Source organism: Ptychodera flava, chromosome 8 (assembly GCF_041260155.1).
Source record: "Ptychodera flava strain L36383 chromosome 8, AS_Pfla_20210202, whole genome shotgun sequence".
In the NCBI taxonomy this organism is placed as follows: Eukaryota; Metazoa; Hemichordata; class Enteropneusta; family Ptychoderidae; genus Ptychodera; species Ptychodera flava.
In genome coordinates this window covers 43213260-43237433 of record NC_091935.1, presented here as the reverse complement: position 1 = coordinate 43237433, position 24174 = coordinate 43213260, and the positions used below count along the sequence as shown (strand labels likewise).

At 38.7% G+C, this 24174-nt stretch overlaps 1 protein-coding gene across 2 annotated transcripts in view; it reads right to left on the bottom strand.

Moving 5' to 3' along the window:
• LOC139139391 (RNA exonuclease 1 homolog) overlaps positions 1-23959 on the bottom strand; it is a 216522-nt gene extending 192563 nt beyond the window's left edge. For both annotated transcript variants that reach the window (XM_070708293.1, XM_070708294.1), the window contains exons 1-2: positions 23706-23959; positions 8375-10074 (exon numbers count right to left, since the gene is read on the bottom strand). In XM_070708293.1, coding sequence (XP_070564394.1) covers positions 8375-10074; positions 23706-23805 — 1800 coding nt within the window. In that variant the 5' untranslated portion in view covers positions 23806-23959. The remainder of the gene's footprint in view (positions 1-8374; positions 10075-23705) is intronic.
• Between the last annotated feature and the right edge of the window lie 215 nt (positions 23960-24174).

Genomic DNA, 24174 nt, shown 5'->3' with positions numbered 1-24174 from the left:
TGACCTAAAAATGGAAAAAATGTCCAAAAATCCTATCAGAAAAATTTCACCCTACTGTTTTGCAAGCTTATTCACTTCATCACCAGGATTTTCTAATATTAATTTGAAGGTCATTGGCTGAGCAATTTCTGAGAGGATGACCAAAGCATCAAAATATTACAAAATAATAAAAAAAATTGTTAAAAATTTTCAATTGCAAATTTTATCACAATATGGATATGTCTGACTTATACCACCACAAGGTACCTGTATGCCAAGTTAAAAATCAGAACAAAATGGCTGCTTGGTGGCCATATTGGATCATAACATTACGACATTTGACACATATATACCGGGTACATGTAAGTCATGGTGTATAGTCCTTGTGTAAAGATTACAAGAAATTTGTAATGGCATGTCTTAGTGATGGCTCTGTACATGAAAAAAATTGCAAGAAAATGGCTGCCAAGTAGCCATATTGGACTGTATCATAAAGACATTTCACATGCTCAGGGCTGTCAATGTTTTTCAGAGTAGTAGGGTACAAGTGAAAGAACAGGAGGGTACAGCCTTGTGCGGAGCGAAGCGGAGCAAGGTGTGCGCGCAAGCGCACGCGGGGGGAGGCCAGGAGGGGGGTGTCCCCCCTCCTGAAGCTGAAGCTTTTCTAATTATTCATCTTCAATTGGTGGCCTGTGGTGGCACTTTTGAGGGCAATTTACTGTCAAGTTTATTATAACTGAAGTATAAAAAGTAACATGAAATTGAATCTTGTAAGATAAATTACAACAGAAGTATTACAGAGTTTTTGTTTATTGATACACCAGGTTATTATTATTTGCATACGTAAAAGTAAAAAGTAACATGAAATTGAATCTTGTGAAATAAATTAAAACAGAAGTATTACAGAGTTTATGTTTATTGATACACCAGGTTATTATTATTTGCATACGAAATCTGTCAAATTACAACCTGCTTAATAAAGATCATAATTTGAACCATAATCAGAATCACTGGAGTACTAATCTAAGCCCAAGGCTTGTATGGCAGTACCAGCTGACAATACCTCAATATTGCCATTCTCAGGCTGATGAAACAGTAGCTTCAGAAACTACATCTGCAAAAAGTATTTCTTCAGATGTAGCTTTAGAAACTACACCTGCAGAAACTATTTCTTAAGAAACAACATCTGCAGAAAGTAATTCAATAATTGTAATACGTTCCCACTCAAAAACAGCTAATCGTATTAGAATTTAAAAAAATCTTGTCCCCACTGCAAAACTGATGTCATAACGTCACGACAAAAAATTCCGATCTACGTCTGGTTGATACTGCTGTAATTTTATTTTGTCTGTTTCAAGACCTCTCCTCAGAGTTACCGGCTATGAATTTCCGGTGTGAAAATTTACAAATGTAATGGGGTAAATACGAGACCATTACCAGAGACAATTTGAGTAGACGCTACGTCATACAAACAATTACAATACTCAAGTTTACATCCGCAAATGAAATTGCGTGGCTTCGTTATCCGTCGGCCTCTCAATCGACAAGATTGAGAATATGTTGATTTATTTACGTAGTAAATCCTTGCGCGCGAAAGTCAACGATCAAATCTTTTCTCCTGGTGACTGTCATAGTATCTATTCTGATATCCCTCACAGTAGTCAGAGTTTTGTCGAAACCCTCGCCGGCCAAGTGGGTAGGCTCACTACATGCATGTTATATCCATATATTCAAAACATCGTTTACCGCCGTACGTAGGTGCAAGATACCGCGAAAGTATATAGTCAAGCCTAGCTAAATTTTGTGATTGCCCTAAACATTAAAAAATGTTGGTCTTGGTAAATGATTTTGAAGGATCGGAATACCGATATTTGCTTTTGAGGAAAGATTTCGGATGTCGGAAAATAGTTATCAAACTTCAATACTCAGCCTTCGAAACAACCACAGTACACAGCATGTACTACCGTATGAATACATTTCATAGAACGGCGGCTTGGTGCAAACAAATTCAGTGGTAGTCAAAACTCACTAAAAATTATGTCAATCCCCACAAAGTTTTTTTTTGCGCTGAGTAAACGATTCTTACTGATTGTAAAGAGTGTTCACGATCTGCAAACGGGAAAACAAATCAAAAATTCCAGTCGCTAAATACACGTAATGCTATGGCATTTTGCTCAGACGCGGCGTGAAATCTACATTGCATGCTATACCATTGATGGATTGAACCCCCGATCACTGAAATTCCTCAGGAAAATAAAATGATTTACCAATATTGACATTACTTTTATATCCAGAGCTAGTGTAAGCCTCTCGGGGTCTTTTTTGGACCCATAAATCCAACGTGGCTGTCGACTTTCGTAGCCATATCGATCGTGTACGTCCGAAAACCAATCAGAACACGTAAAGCTTTTTGACAGTACCGATTGAAACCAATCAGAAATCGGTTACCAACGAGCCTTAGGGGCTGCGCCTCTGTAGCACAGCGCAGCCAACGGTAGAATTGGGACAGGAAAGAATTCATAACGTGTGTAAAGATCATTATTGCAGGCCTTGAATAGGGAAAACAGGCGGCGGCAAGACCTGTGTCAGACGGCGATTTGCCGCCGGTGACCGGCTATAATTGACAGCCCTGCATGCTATTGAGAGTCTTAGTGTGTTGTCCTTGTGAAAGGTTTAAAAGAATTTTATAAAGGCATGTCTTAGTAATGGTTCTAGACATTAAAAAAAAATCAGTAAGTACTGCAGTTCTCAAGATATTTGAGTGGACGGACGCCTCACAAACGGACATTCATACATACATACATACATACATACATACATACATACATACATACAGACTGACGCCGGACGGATACCCATCAGTGTTCTCCCCAGGCAGTTTTAGCGTAGTGGCCCCGCTACGCTCACACTTTGCCCCGCTACGCTATGGACAGTTTCCGCTACCCTTGTTTTGACTAGCTTCATTCACAGTTTGTCAACACGCAGTCCGTGTGAATGGAGAACGTATCTGTGAAAATGTGCACAGTGCGTGAAGTCACTAAAAGGCAAGCTTAGTGTGTAAAGTCGCTAAAAAGCAAGCGTGAAAAGGGAAGTGTCATTACTATAAAACAATGAAACTTTGCCCAGTTTATTTCAATCAAGGGTGTGAACGACAAACACAAGGCAATCTGTATAGTATCCACCTTACCACTGGCAAAATGGTAGACGGAAAACAAGGTCTTTGATCAACACATTAACGGCATGGCACTAAAGAAACAATACAAGCGCTTGCTGGAAACTGCATTTAAACGGTTTAGAAACGTGCCTTCAGCACCATTTTTCATCAAGACCAACGAGATCATGCCTTGCAAATCGGCAGCTCAGGGTTTGAAATACTTTTTTTGGCGACATGCACTCTGTGCATGTCAGGTTTTGCATCAACATGCACCAGCAGTCTGACTACCTGCACTGTCACCCAGGTCATAGTTTGTCAACTAGGTATTCCAAATTATCATCTCCATCATTCCAAGAAAGTTCCTCTAGTCTGTATGCATTCGTGGTCCATATGGCCGTGTTTGGGGTCTCCTCTGCGTTTTACTGTCTTTGAACCAAAGTTCAATAGCAGAATCTGCAGCTGGATCTCACGGTACTGTCAAGTGACAGTTGAACTTGTAACATGCACTGACGGATAGCATGGCTTGACTACATGACGATTGACGCTTGTCTGATTCCGTCTAGGAACTTTCACTTTCCGCTATGCATGGTCAAACATCCATTTCATCAGACTTCTCAGATGACTTTTTAATCCCAAAATCAAGGATGGTCCGTTGTTTTGACATTTTAGAGCTTTTCTCGAGTCTCAATATAAAAAAATCCACCACAGAGGAAACCAAAACATTGCCATGTGGACGCAATCGAATACAGCCGATGTTAGCCGATAGGTCACGATGGGGCCCCAGAGGGCATTGTAACCAAAAACGTTGCCATGTGGACGTAATCGAATACGTCCGAAATAAGCCGAGGGTCTGCCTGTAGGGCATTTTTTGACAAGGCTATGCAGTCTACTTATATGCAAATGAGCAAATTGTAGAGTTTGGGGCCCTCTAGGCTATGTACACTGGAGAGGCTCATGCGTAGCTTCTAAATTTCCGGTTTGCAGACTTTACGTAGTTTGATAAATTCACGTCAATATCAACAAAACTGAAAAAATATTTCCAGTCAAAATGTCCAAAATGAGGATGATTTCGCATATGATGACAAAGATCTTACTTTTTTCGCCTTTTTTTCAACATGCACAGTGTGCATGTTGCTCTGGCGATCTACCTGCATCATTGTGATGTGGACATGCATAGTGCAGTGTGCACCCGGGTATTTCGAACCCTGCAGCTCCGATGTTCGACATGAAGTCCTGGCTTACAGCAGCACGACCGACCGGAGGAGGTAGGGGACTTGTGTACGTAATCTGATAGTCGCGGTCACGTCTCTCGAGATGGTGACGAGAATGCTTTTCTCAATTTATAGAATTCATGTGCTGTGGTATATATAATAAAAAAACGGTATTTCAAAAGGAAATTTTAATTATTTATCTCGTTTCTGAATAGTTTCGCCGATGCATTAACCTTTGCAAACTTCAATTTGCCCTCGACTTTACAGCAAGCCACGTTTGGTCCATTCAAAATGGCGGCTATCAAACTCGTTTACGTTTCAACGATCAATGCGGATCACGTATAGCAGCTGCTGCTGCACAAAAATCTTGCAAATTATTTCCAACAGTTTTATTTCTTTATTTGTGCGTTGTGAACAACCCAATAACCTCTTATCTGATCTATTCGATTCATGGATTTCTTACGGTGAGTCTTGCACGCGTACAGGTTTAGCTAATAGTGGACCGTGCATTGATCGAAGTCTGACATAGAATATTCGATTGGTCGTACGACTACTTTGTGTCTGTTCATAAGAAGAGCGAGAAATTTATGTGAGCTTTATTATCCGATGTAAGAGTTTCATATTTATTTTTTCACATAGGTATGCTGTGCAAACTATGCAAGAAGTACAATTTTTTATGTATATTTTCTGTATTTCTGTTGACTTATCAAGAATTAAAGTTTGGGCATATTTTTCAAGGAAATACTATATGGTTTGACTCAATATTTCTTGTATTTGTGTGTGTGATGTGCCTTTGCATGTATTCAATTCAGGGTAATATTATGCAAATTGGATGTGCAAAATTTTATGCAAATTAGCCGCTACCCTTCACCTTTTTCCTGGGGAGAACACTGCCCATCCCAATAGCTTCTATAGACTATAGTCTAAAGTAGCTAAAAATTGCATGAAAATGGCCGCCTGGTGGCCCATATTGGATTGTACCAAAAGTAATCAAATTGCATATGTATTATCCTACAACGTAGTACCAAGTTTGGAAGAATTTGCTGAGAAATATGCGTGAATGGATGCACAGAGGTATGACATACTAACACACGGACCCACGGACATGACCAAATCTATTAGTCCACCTGGACTTTGTCCATGGGGACTAATACGCAAGTTTGTCTTTGCTACGTTTTTTTCGAAATGGGTTTCAGATCCTCAAACATTGTTGTTTGTTATTGCTTGTACACATCTGAACAAGTCATTGACAATGACATAGTCCCCACTTGTAATAGGAGAATTAGTCTTGATGGGGCAGGGAAATGTGGTCATTAAGAAGTATCACTGGAGTGTATATGTTCAGATCTATGGACACATAGGTCTATGTCATTGTTCCCAATTTGAAACAAGAGGCATGTCTAAGTTATGGTTCTAAATCGGGAAAAAAGATAAGACCTCTAGCTGTATTGGCCAGCCAAGAAATACATATGTGCATAATAAATGAGGTACAAGATGTGACATCTTAAGGTCTATTATCCTATCAAAATTGAAGCGTAAAGAACTTGTGGTTACTGAGTTATGCATATATATGCATAATCAAGGTCAAAGGTCATCAAGGTCACGTGACATTTTGAAAAAAAAACATTGTATTGCTAATTAATCCATATATGCCAAAATTCAGACCTCTAGCTCTATTGGCTTGCCCACAATTATATATGGGCATAATTAACGAGGTAAAGCATGTGTTGTCATAAGGTCTCCCATCCTACTAAATATAAAGGACATAGCACTTGTGGTTACTTATTTATTGACATAATCGTGTATTTTAGGTAAAAGGTAATCGAGGTCACATAACATTTTGTCAAAAAATTTCTATCCTATAGTCTATCCCTATATACTAAAAATCATACATTTACCTCTATTGGCTTGCTCAAAATTAGATATGCACATAATTAATGAGGTACAATATGTGGCGTCATAAGGTGTCCCATCATACCAAATATGAAGGGTGTAGCACTTGTGGTTCCTGAGTTATGGACAAATATGTATATTTGAGGTCAAAGGTCACCGAGGTCAGGTGACATTTTGTCAAAAAAATTGTATTGCTAAGTTATCCCTACATACCAAAAATCAGACCTCTAGCTCTATTGGCTCGCACAAAATTAGATATGCACAAAATTAATGAGGAACAATATGTGGCGTCATAAGGTGTCCCATCATACCAAATATGAAGGGTGTAGCACTTGTGGTTACTGAGTTATGGACAAATATGTATATTTGAGGTCAAAGGTCACCAAGGTCACGTGACATTTTGTAAAAAAAAATTGTATTGCTAAGTTATCCCTATATACCAAAAATCAGACCTCTAGCTCTATTGGCTCGCTCAAAATTAGATATGTGCATAATTAATGAGGTACAATATGTGGCGTCATAAGGTGTCCCATCATACCAAATATAAGGGTGTAGCACTTGTGGTTCCTGAGTTATGGACAAATATGTACATTTGAGGTCAAAGGTCACCGAGGTCAGGTGACATTTTGTCAAAAAAATTGTATTGCTAAGTTATCCCTACATACGAAAAATCAGACCTCTAGCTCTATTGGCTCGCTCAAAATTAGATATGCACATAATTAATGAGGAACAATATGTGGCGTCATAAGGTGTCCCATCATACCAAATATGAAGGGTGTAGCACTTGTGGTTACTGAGTTATGGACAAATATGTATATTTGAGGTCAAAGGTCACCAAGGTCACGTGACATTTTGTCAAAAAAATTGTATTGCTAAGTTATCCATATATACCAAAAATCAGACCTCTAGCTCTATTGGCTCGCTCAAAATTAGATATGCACATAATTAATGAGGTACAATATGTGGCGTCATAGGGTGTCCCATCATACCATATATGAAAGGTTTAGCACTTGTGGTTACTGAGTTATGGACAAATATGACGGTACAAATATGTATATTTGAGGTCAAAGGTCACCAAGGTCACGTGACATTTTGTCGAAGTGTCTGAGATATCTGCCTGAACGAATGGACTCACATGGATGGACTCACGGACTGACATGACCCAATCTATGAGCCCCCTGGACTTATCTGTAGGGACTAAAAACTGTGTCACTGCATCCTTTTTGCAATATGAATACGATGAGAAACTAAATTTTTTTTTTTCTTGGCCTTATACATGGGAGTCTATGGACTGCCTTATATATGGGAGTCTATGGACTGCCTTATACATGGGAGTCTATGGACTTCCTTATACATAGGAGTCTATGGACTGCCTTATACATGGGAGTCTATGGACTGCCTTATACATGGGAGTCTATGGACTGCCTTATACATGGGAGTCTATGGACTGCCTTATGCATGGGAGTCTATGGACTGCCTTATACATGGGAGTCTATGGAGGTGAAAACTAAAAAGTCCTCTAACACGGCCAAATTTGATCGCATTGTGAAACAAATCGACGTGCATCTGTATGAGGTAGGGTACTATCCTTGTACCAAGTTTGAACAAAATCGCTCCAGGCGTCTCTGAGATATCTGCGTGAACGGACGGACGCACGCACGCACGCACGGACCGACGGACGCACGGACATGACCAAACCTATAAGTCCCCCGGACGGTGTCCATGGGGACTAATAAAGTTATCCCTGTACATCTACATACTAAATGTGAAAGCTTTCTTTGAGTTGTTATAGAGTAAGCTCACAACATACAGCCCCAGTCGCCTAGCCGAGAGGCAACCGACAGAATCGCTCATAATCGTATCATAATACAAATTTCATTACCACCTGACCAAATGTAGAAGATCATGCCCAGAAATCAACAAGTAAATTTCACAGCTATCAGATGAGTGCTTTCCAAAAATTCAGCATGATAAAAAGTTGATGGATGCTGGATGCTACTAGTCATTCAACTTTTTGATAAGCTTTGCCCTGTTTACAGCAGAGCTGCTTGACAATGAGCCATTCCTTTAAATTTTTCTTACTATTAAAAGAGAAGTTTTTCAGACATTGAAATCCACAAAAACACAATGTCAATACCTTTTTCTTGGTTTCTGCCTTAACTGCTTCCTCTCCTTTCTGGGTTTGATCGTTAAATATCTGTAGACATTCTTCATAAGTGTCATGTTCAGTCAATGCTTCCAAATCACTTTCATCAATCATGTTAGCAAAATGTTCTGTATCACTTTCTGAAGAGTGTTTGCCAACATCTACATCACTATCATCACAAAGTTGGTGTTCGTTGTGTTTATTCTTCTTTCCTCGTTTGTCACAGTCTTCCTTTATCATGTCACTGTCAATGTCACTATCCTCACCAAACAAATCCACACTGCGTTGTTTTTGCATTTTTCTTCCTGAGTTTTTCTTCTTTTTAGCCTGGTTTGATTTGGAAGACAAGTTATGAGCTGTACTCTTGTCCTTTTTTCTGGAACTTTTGCCATCTTTCATACTGCAATCAATCTGCTTTTGGGATTTCTTGCTAATATGAGATTTTGACTTCATTTGAGTTGAAGTTCGATGCTCACTTGTCTGTATCCTTTTCTTTTTACTCAAAGGGGTTACAGTCTCTATGCATCCAGCTGCACTTCTTTTTCTTTTCTGTACAGGTTTACAAATTTGGACAGTCTTGTTCACATTTCCATCACATGTACTTGGCAGAGAAGTTTCACACTTTTCATCTGGAAGTCCAAGGTTTCCACATTTTTTCTTGCCATCTTTTCCTGACGACGGTTCAAAGGACAGTTTGCTTGTTTTCTTTACAGTATCTAAATCTTCTTTTTCATGTGAAATCCCTGATTGTTTTCCTGACCTACTTTCTGTTTTTGTTGTTCCAATATTCTTCCCACTTGATTGCAATGCATGTTTTTTTTGTTTTTTAATTCCATCTCTGTTGCCATCCTTTTTCCCTTCAAAAACGTTCTTATCTTTTCTGCCCTCCAGTTTGCTTCTTTCTTTGATGATATTACCATCATTAGACATTTGTGATTCTTTATCAGAAACTTTGCGGTGTTTCTTGTCCGTGATGTTTTGTGATGTGCTTTTTACTTTGTCATTGTCATTTTGCAATTCCTCCGATACCATTTGGTTACATCTTTCCTGAGTTGTATCAGCTTTATCCACATAAACAACAGAGTTAACAGATGCTCCAGTACACTCAACCCTTAATATATTTGTCAATGCAAAGCCAGTCATTTCACTGACTGTGTCTGTTGTATCAGTCTTTTGACCTTGAGATGTGCTGTCACCTTCAACCAACTCCTCCTCACCATCTGAAAACTTAGGCTCCTCTGCAAAATCACTTACTGCACTACCTGTAGACTTTGTTTTCCTGGGTGTCATAGGCGTACAAAAGTTTGACATTGGATCGTATTCTAAATCACTGACATTTTTTGTATGTGAAATGCTGTATGTATGCGAATGCTTCTTTTTATTTTTCTGAACAGGTGTCGGTTTATATGATGTCACTGCTGATGGTTTATACTCTGTTAAAGTTGTCTGGTCTCCAGAATATGTGATTGCTTCTTCCAGAGGTGTGTTTGCGTCAGTTGGATCATACTCAGGTACTTCTTTATTACATTCTGACAAGGGTGTAGGAACATATGTAAATTCTGTGTTTGCAGCTGTAATATTTGTTGATTTGTTAATTGATGACTGTTGTTTCTTGCCATTGATATCCAATGATGATGTTGTACTGTCATCCCAAATTACATCCAGTAAGGTAGTGCTCTGTAACTGTCCATCTGCCAATAAAAATCAGAGAAAAATAAGGTGAAATTTGTTGAACAGAAATAAAGTAAATATCAAAGGCCTGAGGGACCAAATGGGAAGTCTTACACCTGCTAATACAGTCAATTACTGAGCCGAGCAAACATACACAAGAAGACGTATAATCAAAGCTATGAAGGAAAGTTATACAGACTTTCTAACTAAAGAAGTAATGGGTGTTCTGAAAAGAATATTATAGCACATGTGGCACCTCCAACATAGCAATCTAAGTTTAGTCACATTTTGTAGTAATCTCATTGATTACATCACGATCATTTGTCCGCCCGACAAACCATATTTATTTACCAGCCCATGATGCAAAGGACTTCCAACGAATCATTGTCAATAACATCATCCCCACATGGTTAATGATTTTGAAACCAATGATGGAAATGACGAAGTGATATTAGTCAACAGATGTTGTGAACCCTTCCTGCCAACTTGGTCAAAATCGGGTCCAAATTTGTTGTAGCAAGAATCTGTACACTTGTGGCCGTTACCCTGTCAAGTCAGTGGATTTTGGGCAGTTTTACCCTACCCAGAATTGTTGAGAACAAGTGCATGTTTATTGCCTTCTGGTATTGGTGCATTGTCTCGCTGTCAATCACCTTGACTTTCAATATTTGTATTGTACCACACCCTCTTTCATGGGCACGTTTTCTGGAGATTTTGGCAGAAGTAAAGTTGAGTTGAGTTTTTGCTGTTGTTAACTGAACACGTGTGTCTGTTCATTCTGTTCTCTGGGTTACCACAGTGGGTATCAACGAACCACCTCACCCCAAGTGATCACATTTGATGCCGAGACCAGGATACAGGTACTCTGAGACGAGATGGATAAGCCAGAACGAAAAATACCGTCAAGGACAGTGTGCTCACATTCGGTTTCAATTGGTCCATTTGAGAAATATTTAAACCAGCAAAAACAAGAATGACAAAAGCAAATCAAAGTGAGACTTGAGTGGACACCGTGAGTCATCAGTATGTATTAGGGAGATGGTGCAGTGGCAAAGAATGTGAAATTTTCAGAAGAGTTCTTTCAGAATGTGCTTTGGAATACAATTCAGAATAACATTCAGACACTCACTATGTGAGATAATATTCTGTATATTCCAGAAGAGTACTTTCAGAATGTGCTTTGGAATTAACCAAACTTACTAAACTTTTACCATAGTTATGCTATAGGGTAACAAGTCATTGACAATGACATAGTCCCCACTTGTAATAGGAGTATTAGTCTTGATGGGGCAGGGAAATGAGGTCATTAAGAAGTATCACTGCAGTGTATATGTTCAGATCTATGGACACATAGGTCTATGTCATTGTTCCCAATTTGAAACAAGAGGCATGTCTAAGTTATGGTTCTAAATCGGGAAAAAAGATAAGACCTCTAGCTGTATTGGCCAGCCAAGAAATACATATGTGCATAATAAATGAGGTACAAGATGTGACATCTTAAGGTCTATTATCCTATCAAAATTGAAGCGTAAAGAACTTGTGGTTACTGAGTTATGCATATTCAAGGTCAAAGGTCACCAAGGTCACGTGACATTTTGAAAAAAAAAACCATTGTATTGCTAATTAATCCATATATGCCAAAATTCAGACCTCTAGCTCTATTGGCTTGCCCACAATTATATATGGGCATAATTAACGAGGTAAAGCATGTGTTGTCATAAGGTCTCCCATCCTACTAAATATAAAGGACATAGCACTTGTGGTTACTTATTTATTGACATAATCGTGTATTTTAGGTAAAAGGTTATTGAGGTCACATGACATTTTGTCAAAAAATTTCTATCCTATAGTCTATCCCTATATACTAAAAATACCGTCAATGACGCTGTACCTTCTCTAATGTGTGGCCAGGTCAGGTAATTGGTTGTTGGCATGGAGTTGTTGGTAAACAGTTGATGATGTAAGGGCATGAGGTGGGATATGGACCCAAAGAACCCAAAAGATGATTAAATACATCAATCAAAAAAATTCTAAGCTACAGTATAAACTGCCTAAAGATAGTTCAATGTGGAAAAAAAAGTTAAATAATTCAGAAATAAGAATTAACAGTCCAAAATAGTAATGACGCACTTCCCTACTGACCTGAGTGCATTGAAATACACAACCTGGCATCTGTAAATTAAATGTATACCAAGTGATCATTTTAAGTTACTTTTAACTATTTTTAATGGATTTTCCAAAGAGTCCTGTGGAAATGATGAAAAACGCTTATCTGGTCTTGTGTTTTTAAAACCTCATGGCTGATAATTGTCATAGTATTGAAAAAAAATTGAAAGTGAAGAAATTACTGTTTTTAATAGGCATATTTTCCTTGAAATACATGACCGTGTAAAGAATATATGCTAAAAGTGCTTAAGAGTAAATTTCTTCAAAAAATAATTTAATCTGTGACCAAAGGATTTTTATTCTTTGAGTTTACAAATTCAAACATTGCAATTTGTTCAATCATCTTGTTCAGTGCAAAATTTATAAAATGACTGAAAAATAAAAAAAATTGGCAGAATTACAGTCTTTGTGATGTAAAATTATGGGTTGACATCACGATAATTGTTAATCTGTTCAAAGTACTACTATACTATAATTTAAAAAAGAAAAGTTCATGCAGAAACGGTAACATATATTGTCCGCAATGTAGTGTTAATTTTGACTTTACATCAAATATGCCTTTGCTGGATACCAAATATATAGGGCGAAATAGCAAAATCCACACAACAGCATTGATCCTTTTCTAATTTGATTTGCTTTGCTTATGTTATCCTTGTATGACAGTCAGTACAATATGAAACTTGAACACAACACAGTGAATAAGTATGCTGTAAATGAAATGGTGTGGCTGCATCCACATGCAGCAATAGGAGTGCCTTTGTCTCTCACCCCTCATTTCCAACCTGTCCCATCCCTGAAAAAATAGTTTGGTCTTATATTTATAATATTAATAATTTCTGTATTTGTTAAAATGTGCGCATCTCAAAAACTTTTGATCATAAACATTTTCATTGTTTTTTATAGCTGACCAGTCAGTTAACCTGTTTATTTTGAATATTTGCGCATTTTTCCTCAGTATTTGACATTTTCAGAATACCTTCTTATTCAATTTGTCATTTTCTAAAAGTTAAAATACTCCTTTGTGTGGTCAAGCTTTCCACAAGCATCAAATGTGGTAACTTCATATAGGAAGGTCTGCCTCTAGAGGGCGGGCATCATGAACAGTGTTTGTTAGTTATTTCCTCCACATAAACTTCTGATTGTACTGTAAACATTGAACAGGACCGACGTCCGATTTTCCTGTCTAAAACTTTCACTCATTTTCGTTCATATGACTCTGAAACTCCAGGAAACGATTGGGAAGAAAGAGTTATCTTGAAATATTGAGGTACTCGCCGATATTTTGCAAAATTTAATGAGAAAAAATGCAAGGAAAATGCCGACAGGCTTACACAATGACCGTTTTCAGACTCAGAGGCATATGATCATCTGCAGATTATGCAACAGGCCCATATCACGTGAGGCCATGAGGGGATATCCACACAACTCAGTACCAAACACTAGCGCACACAGAGTGAGCAAACACGAAGTGAGTACCCCTAACGTCAGCTCAGTAGTCTGTAATAGATCGTAGTCAACTAAGAACCTTGGAGAAAGGCTTAACACTGTGGCTATGCGCTAAGTCCCTTTTGATTTTTGTCACAGCTCAAAATCGTTCTCCTGCACCTCAACCTGAACCATGAACACCCCCACCAGTTTATGATATGACCCATCACAATGGCATGACGTCAACGGATCTTGACAGACGGAAGTATTGACAGACGGAAGTAGTTGACACCAGCATACTGGTTTTTCAACTCTAATACCTTCTCTGTCTATAAATAGACACGAGAAGGTAAAAATCATATATTTACCTCTATTGGCTTGCTCAAAATTAGATATGCACATAATTAATGAGGTACAATATGTGGCATCATGAGGTGTCCCATCATACCATATATGAAGGGTGTAGCACTTGTGGTTCCTGAATTATGGACAACTAGAAAGCATTTGCAAGCAAAAGCGAAGTTCCAGAGACCAGAGCAACGGAAGAAACGAGAGAATGTGTGACAAAGATAGGTGCAGAATGAAAGAGTGCTTTGTCAGGGCTGATAGCAGTGAACACGATAATACAACTAAAAGCAAGGCAGTCCGGGGAATTACAGTACACAGATTACAAATGCCTACATGTACGGTAAAAACGCAACAGATACATACGGGGCGACAACGCACGGAAATGTTTATCAGACGAGATTCTCGCGAGCTAGAGCAATAATTTTCGCTCCGCTGACCTATGCGCGAAAATCAATCGCGTGACGGGTAGCGCTGAGTTGTTGCCGTAAAGAGGCGTGTGATTTACGACGATGATCAGACGAGAGGAAACATCGGACCTGGGCCGTTGAAATTGAGCCACATGCATTTTCATTTGATTAAGTAAAAGCACAGACTAAAACAATTTTCATTGCTATGTCGCTGTTTTCACAAGATACTGACCGTTTGATCTTGGAAAGTTGAGTTGCTTTTACGTGCAGCCAACGCATGCCGGTGCGAGACAGACAGTACGTTCACTATGAATGGCTAGCTTTGCATGGCAGGGCTGTGTGTTACCGGCCCTCCCACCACAGCCCCGCAGACTGATATAGGAAAAACCGCTGGTGGCTCCTCAGAAATACGGCGGGCAGTTTCTCCGCCAAAACAGCCAATTTTGAGTCAAAATTTTGCATGGATCATCGTTTTCGAGCACACCCACCTCGCCTAGGTACACGATATGCCCAGCCGTGCTTGTAAACTTTCGAAAACCCTACTTTTCTCTCTCTGTGCGAGTGAAGCGATCGATACGCCGCCATTGTTGTCTCATTAGCATTCGGGCGAAACAGTATAGCGCCACGTACGGCGAGCAACAAAAAACAAAGCGAAAGAAAGCTAGAATTATTAATAACTGAACGCAATATGATAGTTGAGCAATGCCAAATAAAAAATAAATAAATAAATAAACAAACAAGAAATGCCCGTAAAACCCGTCCGAGCTGAGTGATGACGTCATAAGCGTGTCGCAATGCATTCTGGGTAATTAAGGTAAAATTTGTGTATAGCATGTTCTATGGTAGTAATACCAGAAATAGAGAAAGAAAGAAAGAAAGAAAGAAAGAAAGAAAGAAAGAAAGAAAGAAAGAAAGAAAGAAAGAAAGAAAGAAAGAAGGAAAGTGAGCAAAAACTAACAGTTCCAGAGCTGGTCTCTGGAACTAAATATGTATATTCGAGGTCAAAGGTCACCAAGGTCACGTGACATTTTGTCAAAAAAATTGTATTGCTAAGTTATCCCTATATACCAAAAATCAGACCTCTAGCTCAAAATAATTGTATTGCTAAGTTATCCCTATATACCAAAAATCAGACCTCTAGCTCTATTGGCTCGCTCAAAATTAGATATGCGCATACTTAATGAGGTACAATATGTGGCATCATAAGGTGTCCCATCATACCAAATATGAAGAGTGTAGCACTTGTGGTTACTGAGTTATGCACAAATATGTATATTTGAGGTCAAAGGTCATTGAGGTCACGTGACATTTTGTCAAAAAAAATGCATTGCTAAATTATCCGTACATACCAAAAATCAGACCTCTGGCTCTATTGGCTTGTTCAAAATTAGATATGCACATAATTAATGAGGAACAATGTGTGGCGTCATAAGGTGTCCCATCATACCAAATATGAAGGGTGTAGCATTAGTGATTACTGAGTTATGGACAAATATGTATATTTGAGGTCAAAGGTCACCAAGGTCACATGACATTTTGTCAAAAAAAATTGTATTGCTGAGTTATCCATATATACCAAACATAGGGCCAAAGTCCCTGAAGCTACTATAGACATGGATACATGACTGTATGAAATTATCTCACTAAGGTCATCCTAGGGACTTGTAAACCAAATATTAAAGCTGTCTGACCAGCGGTTTTGAAAAAACAAGCGACTCAACAGTTGACAGAGCTCTGCTGCGTTATGTAGAGAATAACCTTTTGTGACACATGTATTGATGAAGAAGGTGGATATCTTTGAAAGCTCATTTCAGGATGGCCTGACCAAAAATGGAAAAAAAATTCGGTAAAAATACAGATTTGCATATTTCATCACAATTTTAACAAATCTAAGTTGGGTTATCCCTAGGGACCTGTGTACCAAATAACAAAGCTGTCTGACCAGTGGTTATGAAGAAGGAGATTTTTTACCAAAAACGCCTTTTTTGGTGCTAATTTGCATATTTTCAACAATATCAAAAAATTAATAAAAACGGTTTCTCAAAATCATATATTTTATCCACACAACAAATATCAAATCAGTAAGTACTGCAGTTGTGGACGGACGCCTAACAAACGGACATACATACATACATACAGACTGACGGTGCACGCCGGACGAATACCCATCGCAATAGCTTTTATAGACTATATTAGTCTATAGTAGCTAATACACCACAGTTAATTACATTCTAATTAAAGTAAACAAGACTTGCTTAAATCAAGATTTAAGTCATAAAAAACAGCATATATGTATCTGTCAGGTTATCTTTATCAGTATTTCCATCCTATTAACAAAGCACATTTTAACTTTCAAATTAACATTGTAAGTAAGTTCTGTTGAATAAGTTGAGACTGTACGTACTCAGAGAAAGCACACTGAAGAGACAAATGTTTGAAACTTAAGAAGTTCAAGGTCATCAAAAGCATTATAAGGAATCATGTAACACTTTCTTGCACTGTTTACACAGATTGCATAATTGCTATAAATAGCACATGAGGAATCTTACAGCCCAGCTTTACCATAAAAACCCTATCACTTTGACCACTCTTTTAATTGACCACTCTTTTTTTCCTCAAAGAGTAATTTTATTTTATCCTTACCAAGTCAACCATAAATGGAAATTAGAACTTTCTCTATCTCTATTTATTTGACCACCCTATCATGACAAGCTATTATCAGCAATTTCTTTTAGATAACGTACAGGGCACAATAAATGACAGTTCAGAATATGTCAAAGTTGGGATTCAGGAAAGTTGCCTTTACATATTTTAATCCTCCAAGATGGTAGGCATTTCACTATGAACTGTCAAAAAAAGTTGACCTTTCTGATAATTCTACACTAAAATTATTTTGGCTTTGATAATTTCCCAATTAATTCAATTATTTAAAATCATATTAATTATTTTTTTCTGGGTGAATTGATAGGGTTTATACAGTACAAGAATTACATACAATGTGCGTCAAATTTTGACCAAAAATGGCAAAAAAATTCCTTAAAAATACAGATTTGCATATTTCATCACAATTTTAACAAATCTAAGTTGGGTTATCCCTAGGGACCTGTATACCAGATAACAAAGCTGTCTGACCAGCGGTTATGAAGAAGAAGATTTTTTACCAAAAACGCCTTTTTTGGCATTAATTTGCCTATTTTCAACAATATCAAAAAATTAAAAAAAGTTGTTTCTCAAAATCCTATTTTTCATCTACACAACAAATATCAAATCAGTAAGTACTGCGGTTCTCAGGATATTTGAGTGGACGGACGCCTCACAAACGGACATACATACATACATACATACATACATACATACATACATACATACATACATACATACATACATACATACATACATACATACATACAGACTGACGACGGACGCCGGACGGATACCCATCCCAATAGCTTCTATAGACTATAGTCTATAGTAGCTAAAAATCAGACCTCTAGCTCCATTGGCTTGCTCAAAACTAGATATGCACATAATTAATGAGGTAAAATATGTGGCGTCATAGGGTGTCCCATCATACCATATATGAAAGGTTTAGCACTTGTGGTTACTGAGTTATGGACAAATATGTATATTCGAGGTCAAAGGTCACCAAGGTCACGTGACATTTTGTCAAAGCGTCTGAGATATCTGCGTGAACGGATGGACTCACATGGATGGACTAACAGACTGACATGACCCAATCTATGAGCCCCCTGGACTTTATCTGTGGGGACTAAAAACTGTGTCACTGCATCCTTTTTGCAATATGAATACGATGAGAAACTAAATTTTTATTTTTCTTGGCCTTATACATGGGAGTCTAAGGACTGCCTTATACATGGGAGTCTATGGACTGCCTTATAAATGGGAGTCTATGAACTTCCTTATACCGGTACATGGGAGTCTATGGACTGCCTTATACATGGGAGTCTATGGACTGCCTTATACATGGGAGTCTATGGACTGCCTTATACATGGGAGTCTATGGAGGTGAAAACTAAAAAGTCCTCTAACACGGCCAAATTTGATCGCATTGTGAAACAAATCGACGTGCACCTGTATGAGGTAAAGTACTATCCTTGTACCAAGTTTGAACGAAATCGCTCCAGGCGTCTCTGAGATATCTGCGTGAACAGACGGACGGACGCACAGATGGACGGATGGACGCACGGACGGACGCACGGACATGACCAAACCTGTAAGTCCCCCCGGACGGTGTCCGTGGAGACTAATTAAGTATGTGTACACTCACATCAAATTTGGTTCAATATTTCTCATTAAATATGCAAATGAGCAATTAATTAATAAGCCACACCCACCAAAATCTAATCAGATCTAAGTCTCATCATGATAATACCAAATACCAAATTGCATGACATTGGACCTAAGGGTTCTTAAGTTATGAGTGGAACAAAATCTGTCTACGGACGGACGGACGGACGGACAGACGGACGGACGGACAGACAGACACACACACAGACATTGTGGCAACAAAGGACACCTTTGGTGCTTCGCACCACGGTGTCCAATAAGGTCTTCAACTTAGGTACTGGAGGTCATCTTTAGGAACATGCATATCAACTTCTGTAGCAATGGGACAAGCAGATCTTAAAGGGGAAATTTACCCAGACTTTCTTAGGTAATCAGGTCGTTATTTAGTGAAAAATAAACAAAATAGCGTTGGTTTCATTCACTTTCACTTGCGCGTATTAGCGCAGTGGCGAAAAACTGAACGCACGGAAACCGGAAGTGACGTATCAAACTTGCTAGTCACAGCGGGTTCAAAGCGAGGTCACTTATAACCAAACTCTTCTACGCCAAGTGAAGTACGCGTACGCGGTACGCAACTCTCAGCGCTTGACTGAAAATCATAATGGCAAAAATAATCAGTAATAACTTCAAACCTGAACGAGCAATCGATGATCCAAGACTGACATCGTCAGATGACGAAGTTCAAATTACTCTCGGCGATCAATCATGCCTGTCATTGTCAACCCAATCGCTGTGAAATCATACCGACACCGAAGTATTGCCAATGCTCTAAAGAGATCGACATTAATTCTAAAAGTGCAAGCATTTTTAATGTGTTACAGAACACCTTGATGTAGCCATGATTAGTCTAGAACCAGCGGTCCTGTCTACAGCGTTCCGTTTCTAGTGCCTGAGCGTACGCACATTCCCATATGTACAAGCAAAGCGATGCGGCTTGGGGCTGAATATGCCCCGGCCAGTTTTCTTTTAGGTTTGTAGTTCAGTAGTTGGACTTGCAACTTTCGCTAAAAGCAGCCCTTCTCAAAGTGGTATTCGCAGAAAACTTTATTTCTGCTCGACTTAAACATCGACACCGAGTCCTTGGCCCCTATATTCTGTAGCCATTCTACACACAGTAAGTGTGCAGCTTACAGTTGCACACGTCGACTGCTTCAATGACCAAGTTTACGACGTCACTTCCGGTATTTTTGTACACCGCTGTTTGTTAGCCAGTGAGTGAAAGTGAATAAAATCAACTCGAACGCCTTTCAATGACCATATCAGTTTAATATTCCAAAATTAATTTTCAGGGTAAATTTCCCCTTTAAATACATAAGCAAATGTCTACAACAAAAAATAGACAGAGAAGGCTTGATAAAAAGAAAAGGTGGGAGTGCGTAAAAAAATGCACAAGGGATCCAGTAAAAAAGTAATGCTACCTCATCAATCTTCTAGACTCTACCCCCTCCTGAATATCAAATGTTCCATCCCTTGATATTGCATAACGTCAGATGAGTGGAAATGTATTTACAACCTTGGGGAGTTTTTAATTAATGCGATAAGCGTTATCATTCTAATGTAAACAGCACTTAAGTTACCTAATAGTTACAGATAGTGAAATGAGAAGACTCTGTGTCTTAAAAAATTTTAGCATACATAGTACAGATAAGTTGGGAAAAGTAAACACCAAGGCTGGTGATGGTAATGCTGCTATTGGCAGTGGGAAACTAGTTCAAATTAAAATCATCCGTTTTGTCATACAGTCCTGTAGAAAGTTGACAACTTTTGTTAAAAATTTAAGAAATATACAGTGTGAGTATCATATAACCAGTTCCATCTGTTGCCACCGCATCGCAACCGTAGGCACATTGCATCTTTTTTCTCTGCTGTTGATATACACACAACTTCGTATTTTTGTTTATATCATGATTTATAAAAACAAAAATACATGTAGCTGATACTGTGAGGTGTCGTTCAGAAGATAACATGGAGTTGGTGCAGCTCTTCTCCAGTGCAATTATACTTTATTCTGTGATAGCATATTTGCTACAGTCATTTGCCAGAAAGTTAAGGGATATTGGAGAAAGGATCAGGATGGAAATTAAAGGAAAAAAAAAAAGGATCGGGGGCCGATCCTGTTAAACGGCCTGGGGAGAACACTGGCTATGATCGCGTCAGTTCAACACATGTGTCACGTGACTCAAAATCCCTATTACATGTATAAGGTCCACCTAGCACACTAATTTTCAAAGCAATCGAAGCAGCCGTTTTTGAGTTGTTAATTTTTGACCATTTTCACATTTTTTAAGCTCATTTGCATAATTTGGACAATGCAAACTTCATTTGAACAAAATCTTATCTATAGCCCAGGATGCAACCCCACACACATACAAAGCTAAAAAGTATAGCGGTTCGTGAGTTTTCGATGTTGACGGACATACTATACGTACATACACACATACATACAGACGTCACCCACTTCAGCTTATACAATAACCTCACATTGATATACCAAATGTGAGCTAATGAGCACGCCGCACATGGCACAGCATTTTGTTGTGAAATCCCACATACTACTGCATTTGGTCATACCCATTTATCACTTTGAACGTGTTTCTGGGAGGCCCCATTATTTGAAGTTGGTAATGGCAGCTTCCAGAAATGTTTTTGGAACTCAATAAACGTGTTTGAATAAGTATCAAACCCCATAAAGGACAAGGTTAGTGTAGTATAGTGTTTAGTCTTCAGTAGGGATAAATTGGTATGACCAAATGTAGTAATATGTGGGATTTCACATCAAAATGCCGCATCATATTCAGCGAGCTTATTTTGAACACTACAGGGCCTTCGGTGTTGTAGCTCTACTGGTGGGCGAGGTCCTAAAAACCAAAACTCACCAACTGCCTCATCATAGAGGCCAGAGCTACAATTTTGCAGCTATACACTCAGTGTGACAGTTTTCGGACGACCTGAGTTTTCAGACATTTAATGACATATGCTGTTTGTTGTACTTACTTTGCTCTGTATTGATAATGATAGCGTTTTGCAAGTCATGTTACCGCATATCAGGTGACACTGCTGTCTCGTTTTGGATAGTTTTTTTGTTGTTTTTTTTTCGGTAGAAGCTAGGCTACAAACTTGGTAAAGTTAACACTGCGTATGATTAAGGTTAGGGTGACCAGACGAGAGGCCCTCCTATTCCCTACAATGGGGCTGACACAAGTTTTCTGAGAGTGAATGCTCGAAATCAAAGGCATAAAGGGGGACCCAGGTAGTGATAAATTGTACAAATTCACCTTAAGTATGCAACAGTTGTGCACATTTATGTCTATGAACAAGGTAATGACATGAAAATCTTGAAGTTTATGAACACATTTTGTCACAAACGTCAGAGGGGAAGCCATCTTGGAAGTCGTCTACTCGCACACGAACGGTCACTATGAGAGATCGCGTGAACGGAAACACTTGCATTTCACAGTGAATGTTGTGAAGACTAGGAAGTCAAGATGAGTGCAATAATTTCCTAAAAAGGTCCTTTTTCTTCCGAGAAACTGCTGACGAAATTTTTACTTTGAAACAGCTATGACTTTTGGCATCATTTTCCAGGAGGGAAGGAATGGCCATGCGGGCAAATTGTACCTTAGATATTTTTCTACTTGTTTTGTGCTCTAAAAAAGCTCAGCTATGCAGCGCAAATTAGCGCCTACAGTTTTTCCAAAGCAGGAAGTAAAGTTCGCAATAGTGCCGTACTTGAACAACGTGCTTTTTCACCGGTGCGCACCTGTCTCTGACCATAAACAATGGCTTGTATCCATGATACTGTAAACACAAAGGTCAGCATGAGGACAATCTTCCATTTTCTTTCACTGGGACTTATCAACCCATGCAATATTCTCACAGAAATAATTTGGAAACTATCAATGCACCTTTCACCAGACTCATTATTGTACAGTTAGTCATCTCTGAGCCATTTTAACAATATTTGATCCGATTTTTGGTCACACTGTCTCATTATTCCTCATTACAATATTCTCAGGGAAAGAATTTGGAAACTTTGATTTTCCAGAGGCTGCCAAATTGTGATCATGCTAATTAGCCAAATTATTTTTTCAGATTTAGACTTTGTACCAACACTTTCAACAGGTGTCATCAAGATTTTGGCAAAAAAATTCAGTTTTAAAAATCGTCCGGTCACCCTATTAAGGTGTCAAAAGCAACACACAGATGTCCTATATGTAAGCACCACACACGTCTATACATAGTTGCGTCGTCCATGGATTGAACGTAACTAATTTATCATGAAATTTTTACAAACAGTTTTCTAAACACATCGAAATTGAAAATCGAGGGTTTGAAGTTTCAAAATAGCCTCTATAATCATATTCCAAATACGACGTCCGATTACTGCGATAGCAGTCCGATTATTACGCACTCAACAGGGGTCAAAATTTTGCAACTTTGACCCCCTTAATACCACTTCCGTCGTGTTAACAGTTTGAGGATAAACACAATAAAGTTTCGAAAGGTATGGTAATAAGATTTCGTACTGGTCGTAATTTATGAAACGGCTTTGAGCAAAATTCACTACCCTGTCCGAAAACTGTCACACTGAGTGAGGTCCACTGAGTGTACCAAACCGTAGCTGCAGTACAGTAGCTCGAGGTTTTGCCTGGGTATTTGGGTCGGACGGCAAAACCAGTACAGTAGCTCGAGGTTTTGCCGGGGTATCTGGTTTTGCCGTCCGACCCAAATACCCAGGCAAAACCTCGAGCTACTGTACTGCAGCTAACCAAACCGCTGATCTTTATTCTCGATTTGCTTTAGGAGAATGGTTGAAAGCTGTATCCGCTTTGTTATATTCAAAGAATCTGTTAGGTGCATCGACTACTGCCATACAAAATTAAAATAATTACCCTAACGTCCACTTAGCAAGAGTACAGTGAACACACACACACGTACCAAAACAGTGCAAGTTTACACCATGTAGGTGACTGAACCTGCCTGTGTATAAGACATACCTTTTTTCACGTGTCGAAAATGACAGTAGGGGCGCTGACAGAGTCCGTTCGCAAAGAACGGACATTCAGTCCCTCGAAAGTAACCTAATGATGGCAACATCGCTGTATCAAACAGAGTGATTCTAAACTGCTCCTTATTTATGAAAAGAATCTGTACAAGAATGAAAATATGTATCTCTGTGTCTCATTGCTGATGATTATATTCCGGATCCGGAAGTGCCAGAAGCTGCGCATACTATAACTTTCCTAAATATCAACTACCTAAGGTATTGAAAAAAAGCAAATGATGTGGAGAGAGACCTTAGATTTTACGGTCCCTAATATCAAATCTGACTTCAACTTAATCTTCTGTCATTTTCATACTTCTAGTTCCTTTATGATTATGCTGTGGACAAAGAATTAAACTCTGAACATTGTAGAAATTATTAAAGTACGTAAAGGCTGCCATACAAGATCGTCAACGTGCCGC